This window comes from Leucoraja erinacea, unplaced genomic scaffold (assembly GCF_028641065.1).
Source record: "Leucoraja erinacea ecotype New England unplaced genomic scaffold, Leri_hhj_1 Leri_963S, whole genome shotgun sequence".
Classification (NCBI taxonomy): domain Eukaryota; kingdom Metazoa; phylum Chordata; class Chondrichthyes; order Rajiformes; family Rajidae; genus Leucoraja; species Leucoraja erinaceus.
This window is the reverse complement of record NW_026576909.1, coordinates 37,501-46,713: the sequence shown is the minus strand read 5'-3', so window position 1 is coordinate 46,713 and position 9,213 is coordinate 37,501. Positions and strand designations below refer to the sequence as shown.

The window sequence follows — 9,213 nt, the reverse complement described above, 5'->3', positions numbered from 1 at the left end:
TGGTAAGATTTGACTGGATAGTATGCAGAGTTTTTCACTGTATCTCGATTCATGTGACAATAATAATCCAATTCCAAGGCCATGTATAATTCTGGTGACCAATTCCAGGTACCCACGGTGATCACGCACTGACTGTACTTGAAAAACACACGGTGCCAAGGCAACAAGAGGATCGTCAGTCAGAGCCAAAGAAGTGACCAGCCCCGTGATCCTAGGATAGGTACTCCAGCACTCCAATACATCACAACACATCTGAGCTCTGTGAAATATCCCGGGACAGGAGGCCGGACAACTGGATAAATCCTGGACCTGTATCCAGGCACCGTGCTATATTGTGGAATAGGAGCCCAGGCCTCAAGGTAGATACAGGGACAGAAACGTACAACTGGTGAAGATTCACCAAACTGCAATATACAAGACAGGAATCCTGGTATCCTGGGAATTCCAGATAAGAACCACCACTCTGGGAAAGAGCATACAGATCCCAGGAAATACATTCACCCAGTGAGAGAGAATGGCGAGTGTTTCATCAACTGTAAATAGCTGGTCTGAAAAACCTGAACCCTCCACAACTTGTGAGGGATTTGGGTTTACAGGGTCATTATCCTCACAAACTGTCACTGGTGTCAATGCGGGAGATATCCTGGGGTAAACTGGACGACAGCAAACCAACTCGACCAGAAGATCTTCCTTGGCAATTTCTCCAAAGGATCCTCTTAGCTAATTCACTGGCGAGGAATCCTGAATGGCCCCCTGCTCAGTCCTTGGAAGACAGGAAAGATGATGTTGAAGATTTCAACTATTTATTTGAAGTGAAAGAGCCAGGGGATTCAGGGTTTAATCCTCTGGATATCATTGCTGCCATTTTCCTCTGTGCCGACCACTCTCTCCAGCAGGAACTGATGCTGAAGATGTCTCTGTGCCAACTTGCATTACCCTTTCTGCTGCCGGAAGGGCACAGTTACCCCAGGGACAAGCTGAGGGGACCCATGGAAGGGTCTGGTGCCACCCTTCTCCTCTGGGCCATGAGGCACATTGTTAAAATGTGGTGCCCACAATCTCCCCACAGGGAGCAGCCGCGTTGTGGAGATGCCCATCGTGACAGCAACCGTGCCAACTGTCTCCTTCCTCAGACTCGGAAGGTGCACGGTGTCCAAATCCAAACTCCTCAATCTCACCTTGAGCCAGACCCAGCTGCAGCAGAATATCTTCCTGCACTCCGGGATGGAATGTGGGAATGTGCCCCGTGGGATATCGGATGGGATGGCTGAGATCAGCTGGTATCTACCTTCTGGGAAGAGCAACACGGACATTTTCCCGGAGGCTGCTGCATTCATCAACCTCCGAGGTGATGCTGAAACTTACCAGGGACACACTCGGTTTCTGGCAAAAGTCTCTGCTGCTCTCTTTATTTTCATTGACGTTATCGGTGAGAAGGAAAGAGAATTCCTCACCTCTCTCGCACAGTCACCGGCAAAACTCTTTCTGATAGTGAACACTAACACCAGTCAGCAACACATCACCCCTGAGCAGGTAGAGAAACTGTTCAATGATCTCAAGTTACAACCTCAACAATGCATTGTTCGGACAAATTTTAATGAGGCCAAACTTGTGGAAGAACTTCGTGCTCAGATAAAACAAGTGATTCTAGTGAGTGGCAGGGACCAGAGCTTCCTGAGTCTGGAACAAATGGGTGACATTGCGAGAGAAAGTGGGATTCAAGTCGATGAACATCAGCCTGAAATACAACGGGCCAAGGACCTGACGTCCAAACCACAGAGAGAGGTCGCCCATGGAGACAGTTGGGGATCAGAGGATCCATCTCACTGGCATTCACCAGGTCTCCCACAGGGAACGACTGGTCATCCATTAGCTGGAAATAACTTTACAAAGTTACAACCACAACAATGTGTTTCTCAGTCAAATGTAAGTGAGGGCAAAAAAATTGAATTCTCCGATACAACAAGTATCATGGATGAGGGACAGGGAGCAGAACTTCCCGAGTCTGGAGCAAAACGGGTGACATTGTGAGGGAAAGTGAGATTCACGTCGATGAACATCATCCTGAAATAGAACGGGCCAAGGACCTGACGTCCAAACCACAGAGAGAGGCCGACCCTGGACACGGCAGGGAATCAGAGCATCCATCTCACCGGCATTCACCGGGTCTCCCAGAAGGTACAGCTGGTGGTCCACCAGTTGAAATAACCAGGATGAAAATCGGAGCCCCCTACAACTTGTGAGGGATTTAGGTTTACAGGATCATTATCCTCACAAACTGTCACTGACGTCCATGCGGGAGGTATCCTGGGGTAAACTGGACGACAACAAACCAACTCGACCAGGAGATCTTCCTTGGCGATTTCTCCAAAGGATCCTCTCAGCTAATTCACTGGCGAGGAATCCTGAATGGCCCGCTGCTCAATCTTCAAAAGACAACAAAAAAGACGTAGAAGACTTCAGCCATTTCTTTCAAGCACAAAGGCCAGGAGATTCTGGGATTAACCCTCTGGATATCATTGCTGCTATTTTCCTCTGTGCCGACCACTCTCTCCAGCAGGAACTGATGCTGAAGATGTCTCTGTGCCAACTTGCATTACCCTTTCTGCTGCCGGAAGGGCACAGTTACCCCAGGGACAAGGTGAGGGGACCTATGGAAGGGTCTGATGCCACCCTTCTCCTCTGGGCCATGAGGCCCATTGTTAAAATGTGGTGCCCACAATCTCCCACAGGAAACAGCCGCGTTGTGGAGATGCACATCGTGACAGCAACCGTGCCAACTGTGTCCCTTCCTCAGACTCGGAAGGTGCACGGTGTCCAAATCCAAACTCCTCAATCTCACCTTGAGCCAGACCCAGCTGCAGCAGAACATCTTCCTGCACTCCGGGATGGAATGTGGGAATGTGCCCCGTGGGATATCGGATGGGATGGTTGAGATCAGCTGGTATCTACCTTCTGGGAAGAGCAACACAGACATTTTCCCGGAGGCTGCTGCATTCATCAACCTCCGAGGTGATGCTGAAACTTACCAGGGACACACTCGGTTTCTGGCAAAAGTCTCTGCTGCTCTCTGTATTTTCATTGACGTTATCGGTGAGAAGGAAAGAGAATTCCTCACCTCTCTCGCACAGTCACCGGCAAAACTCTTTCTGATAGTGAACACTAACACCAGTCAGCAACACATCACCCCTGAGCAGGTAGAGAAACTGTTCAATGATCTCAAGTTACAACCTCAACAATGCATTGTTCGGACAAATTTTAATGAGGCCAAACTTGTGGAAGAACTTCGTTCTCAGATAAAACAAGTGATTCTAGTGAGTGGCAGGGACCAGAGCTTCCTGAGTCTGGAACAAATGGGTGACATTGCGAGAGAAAGTGGGATTCAAGTCGATGAACATCAGCCTGAAATACAACGGGCCAAGGACCTGACGTCCAAACCACAGAGAGAGGTCGCCTATGGAGACAGTTGGGGATCAGAGGATCCATCTCACCAGAATTCACCAGGTCTCCAACAGGGAACGACTGGTGATCCATTAGCTGGAAATAACTTTACAAAGTTACAACCACAACAATGTGTTTCTCAGTCAAATGTAAGTGAGGCAAAAAAATTGAATTCTCCGATACAACAAGTATCATGGATGAGGGACAGGGACCAGAACTTCCCGAGTCTGGAGCAAACGGGTAACATTGTGAGGGAAAGTGAGATTCACGTCGATGAACATCATCCTGAAATAGAACGGGCCAAGGACCTGACGTCCAAACCACAGAGAGAGGCCGACCCTGGACACGGCAGGGAATCAGAGCATCCATCTCACCGGCATTCACCGGGTCTCCCAGAAGGTACAGCTGTTGGTCCACCAGTTGGAAATAACCAGGATGAAAATCGGAGCCCCCTACAACTTGTGAAGGATTTGGGTTTACAGGATCATTATCCTCACAAACTGTCACTGACGTCCATGCGGGAGATATCCTGGGGTAAACTGGACGACAACAAACCAACTAGACCAGAAGATCTTCCTTGGCGATTTCTCCAAAGGATCCTCTCAGCTAATTCACTGGCGAGGAATCCTGAATGGCCCCCTGCTCATTCTTCAAAAGACAACAAAGATGACGTAGAAGATTTCAGCCATTTCTTTCAAGTACAAAGGCCAGGAGATTCTGGGATTAACCCTCTGGATATCATTGCTGCTATTTTCCTCTGTGCCGACCACTCTCTCCAGCAGGAACTGATGTTGAAGATGTCTCTGTGCCAACTTGCATTACCCTTTCTGCTGCCGGAAGGGCACAGTTACCCCAGGGACAAGGTGAGGGAACCCATGGAAGGACCTGGTGCCACCCTTCTCCTCTGGGCCATGAGGCCCATTGTTAAAATGTGGTGCCCACAATCTCCCAAAGGGAACAGCCCCGTTGTGGAGATGCCCATCGTGACAGCAACCGTGCCAACTGTCTCCTTCCTCAGACTCGGAAGGTGCACGGTGTCCAAATCTAAACTCCTCAATCTCACCTTGAGCCAGACCCAGCTGCAGCAGAACATCTTCCTGCACTCCGGGATGGAATGTGGAAATGTGCCCCGTGGGATATCGGATGGGATGGCTGAGATCAGCTGGTATCTACCTTCTGGGAAGAGCAACACGGACATTTTCCCGGAGGCGGCTGCATTCATCAACCTCCGAGGTGACGCTGAAAATTACCAGGGACACACTCGGTTTCTGGCAAAAGTCTCTGCTGCTCTCTTTATTTTCATTGACGTTATCGGTGAGAAGGAAAGAGAATTCCTCACCTCTCTCGCACAGTCACCGGCAAAACTCTTTCTGATAGTGAACACTTACATCAGTGAGCAACACATCACCCCTGAACAGGTAAAGAAACTGTTCAAAGATCTGAAGTTACAACCTCAACAATGCATTGTTCGGACAAATATAAACGAGGCCAAACTTGTGGAAGAAATTTGTTCTCAGATACAACAAGTGATTCCCATGAGTGACAGGGACCAGAGCTTCCTGAGTCTGGAACAAATGGGTGACATTGCGAGAGAAAGTGGGATTCAGGACGATGAACATCAGCCTGAAATACAACGGGTCAAGGACCTGACCAAAATACTGGGCAGTCTTGACCCTGCAGACATCACTGGGTATAAAAAGAGAGTGCTGCCCTTTCATGGAGAGCCCTGGAAAGGACTGTCTAAAGTTGAGAAAGAGAAGTCTCGGATGAAACTCCGTGGGGACAGAACCACAGAGAAGTATAACCACAAGTTGGACCAAGACAAGAAAAGAATCCGGGAAGCTCAGCTCAGACAGAGCCTGTCGGAGGAGATGCAGATATTCATGGACCACCTCACCTGTCCTGGTTTGGATGACAAGGCCATTTCCTTGCAGTGGCTGAAGCTGATGCTGGACAGTAAATCAAGGGAAATTATGGCAGGATTGCGCAGGGTTTATAAAGAACTGAGCAAAGACTCAATGCAGAATGTCAAAGAGCTGAAGGACATGGATCAGAAGATGACTGATAGTTCCCTGGGACTTGAGCACTTCATGAGGGAACTGGGCCAGGTTTATGAACTCTCAGTGACACAACACAACATCAAGCAACAAACACAGATCCACCCACATGTGCTTCAGTTACCGGGTGTTGCTGCGGAACTGTTGCTGGATGGGTTCCCACTGGAGCTCATTGATGGAGACGTCTCCAACGTTCCTGTTTCATGGATCACTGCTGTACTGGAAGCAGTGGCCGAGAAGGTAGGACGTGCTTCCAGAGTGTTTGTGCTGACAGTGATTGGAGTTCAGAGCACAGGCAAGTCCACGCTCCTCAATACAATGTTCTGTTTGCGGTTTGCTGTGAGCAGCGGCCGATGTACGCGAGGGGCCTACATGCAGCTGATGAAGGTCACAGGGAGCCTGGCGGAGGAGCTGGGCTGTGACTTCATCCTGGTCATTGACACGGAGGGGCTGAGAGCTCCAGAACTTGCAACACTAACAGACAGCTACGAACACGACAATGAGCTGGCAACATTCGTGGTGGGATTAAGCAACATAACGTTGGTAAACATAGGCATGGAAAACATCGCAGAGATGAAAGATATTTTACAGATTGTTGTTCATTCCTTACTCCGCATGAAACTGACGGGGACAAAACCAAAGTGTATATTTGTCCACCAGAATGTTGGAGATGTGAGTGCACATGATCACAACCTGAGAGGCCGTCAGAAACTACTGGAACAGCTGGATAAGATGACAGAGGCTGCAGCAAAACTGGAGAAGGTGGAGGGAGTTACGTTCCATGATGTGATGGATTATGATGCTGACAAGGACAACTGGTACATCCCTGGTCTGTGGCAAGGTACACCCCCAATGGCTGCCGTCAACACTGGCTACAGTGAACACGTCTTCCAACTGAAGAAGAGTCTCATTCAATGTTTACTCAAAGGGAAACCAGACCAAGGAGCTTTCACAATCCCAGACTTTACCAAATGGATGACTGGCCTTTGGGAGCAGGTGAAACATGAGAATTTCATTTTCAGCTTCCAGAACAGTCTAGTCGCAGCAGCTTACAACCAGCTCTCTGTGAAGTACAAGGACTGGGAGTGGGAGCTCCGCAAATTCACACACTCCTGGGGAAACAAGGCTGAAAACAGAGTAAACAATGCCAGTGGTGACCTCAACTTACTGCTCCAAATACTGGAACGTGAGATCAGGACGGAGATTAACAAAAGGGAGGCTAAGACTCTGGATAAACTAAAAGATCTGTTTTTAAGTGGAGCTGATAACGTGCAGCTGATGGAGAAATACAGGGTGGAATTCAAGCTCAGTATCTCCAGTTTATGCAGACGGCTTCAGGACGATTCAATGCAGAGATGTAAGGATGCCGTGAACAGATGTGTGGGACTGCAGAAAGTGGATGCTATTTGGAATAAATGTCACCAGAAGATCGAACAACAGGTCAAGGAGCTTTTATTAAAGTGTAAAGGGGCAAATCAGGTGTTGGGTGACAAGGAACTGCAAACTGCCTTTGGAAAGATGTGGCAAGACACACTGTCACAGTTGGACTGTCAACCATGTAGAGAAAGAAACATTGAACTGGAGATTGAAAATCTTCTCAGAGAGAACACAGCAAATCAAGGGAGGGTGATTAATAAAATGCTAGAAAGAAAACCTCTCCATAAACAGGGAACTCAGTTCTTACAGGTTGAATGGAAACACATCAACACGACATGGATGGGAATGTTTTTAAGCACAGTCGGTCGTTTCTTCCACAAACCAGATCATGACTTGGTTAAATCCCTCGAGGGTGAATGCCATCACTGGATCAGTGACATCACAAAAATGGACAGGGATTATGACAATAAATATTGCATTGATCTTTTGAATATTATAGAGGAAAAAATTAACAATGTTTCACAAGCAAACATCACAATGAGTGAGGAATTCAGGGCTGAGTTTAAACTTCGCCTGTGTGGTTTCGCTGTGCAAAGATTCCAAGAGATGCACAGGAGGTTCATCCAGAAACACGACCCGCGGCAAAGACTGGAAAACATGAAGGGTCAATACTTAAATCTCTTCATGGATATTTACACAGAGCAAGATGAGAACCAGAGACAAGCAGAACGGTTTGCACAATCTTGTTTCTTGCCAGCTCTCAGAGACGCCACCCTCAAGGCTCTCAGTGTGAACATCGTAGATGATATGAAACAAAATGACACTGAGAGCAAGTACAGTCTCCGCAACAACTTCACTGTGGCCCTCCTGGTGTACCTGAAACAAAAGGGATGCATTTGATGACTATCACCGGTATATCACTGACCTTGAGAATTTGGCCAAAGACTGGCTCCATCAGCAGGTTATTGAACACTGCAAGACACAACGTGATGAGAGAGAGAGAACGTTTACCTGCCTGGCTAAAGGAATCCTCACACAGATCACTGGGGAAAGCTAAAGAGATTGTTGAGGATGCAGTGATGCAGAACTTTGCTGGAAATGCTCAGAGCTTCCTGGACATGTTTGTTGAAAAGTTAAAGACCAGGTTCTCAATGCCCAAAGATGAAATGAAACTCGTTCTGTTTCACAGTGACGTTGATGGCAGGAAATGGTCAGAAGCAGTTCTGCCATTTATTGAAGAAGTGGAGCAGAGCCTCCTCAGTGAGGTAACAGGCTGGGATGTCCAAGCAAAGATTGAAGAATTATCCATTAAACCCAGCGATGAGTTGTTCAAAGGGTTATTCAATTGTACTAAGAAATGTCCTTTCTGTGGGGTTTTCTGTGATTCAGAGACCTCGGTACCCTCACAGCACTCTTGTAAGCAGCACAGACCTAGAGGATTCAATAGCTATCACTCCATAAGAAACTGAACGTCTTGTAACTGACGTCTGCACAGCTTCAGTCGCAGGTAATGGATTGTTTAAAAATGAGCGACACAAATGGGGAATACATACCCTACAAGGATTACCAAACCGTCAATAATTACTACAAATCATGACCATCCAACGGGAAATTTCCGCACAGGCAGCATCCTATTGGAAGAAGGTTTTCTACACTTTCAATGAGGCAGTTTGCTGAAAAAATACAAAGCAAATCCTGCAAAGATCGATGAAGCCTGGAACATTGACTGGGATTGTAGTGAGGGGAGATCTGAATAAGACGTATAACACAAACATTCAGTCTTGGTGAGGTTGCTTTTACATGCCATCACTCAGTTAGAGGTAGAAATAGTCTACTTTCCTATAAAGAAATGGCAGAGAAAATCACTCAACATTAAAATTCAAATCTGATTATAAATCACAAATCATAAAAGCAGAGCAGGGAGTTTCAACCAATTCTTATTAAAATTGCTTTTGCAGAAGTAACCAAACAGGTTGCGGGCAAAGCTGTAGACTTTGTCTGTATGGACTTCAGCAAACCTTTGATAAAATTTTCGCATGGTGGCTGTTCCAGAAGGTTATAGATCGCATGGATCCAGGGAGAGCCAGCTGACTGGACAGAGAATTAAGCTTCATGGAAGGAAGCAGAGGTGGTGGTGTAAGGTTGTATTATGAACTGGAGGCCTGTGACTAGTGATGTGCCCCAGAGATCCGTGTGGTGGGTTTGTGCTTTATAAGAACATAGAACAGGACAACACAGGACCGGGCCCTTCAGCTACAATCTTTGTGCCAAAACATGGAACCTAGCTACACTGATTTCATCTGCCCATCCCATAAACCTCCATTTTCTGCAAACCCAA

The 9,213-nt window shown here is 47.3% G+C and overlaps 1 protein-coding gene and 1 pseudogene across 1 annotated transcript; both read left to right on the top strand.

The window, feature by feature from the left end:
* The first annotated feature begins 258 nt into the window (after positions 1–258).
* LOC129695154 (up-regulator of cell proliferation-like) lies at positions 259–1,274 on the top strand. The gene has a single exon (XM_055631921.1). The coding sequence runs from the start codon at positions 630–632 to the stop codon at positions 1,269–1,271; it is 642 nt and encodes a 213-aa protein (XP_055487896.1). The 5' UTR covers positions 259–629; the 3' UTR covers positions 1,272–1,274.
* Positions 1,275–2,833: 1,559 nt separating this feature from the next.
* On the top strand, positions 2,834–8,663 carry LOC129695153 (interferon-induced very large GTPase 1-like; annotated as a pseudogene).
* The last annotated feature ends 550 nt before the right edge of the window (positions 8,664–9,213 follow it).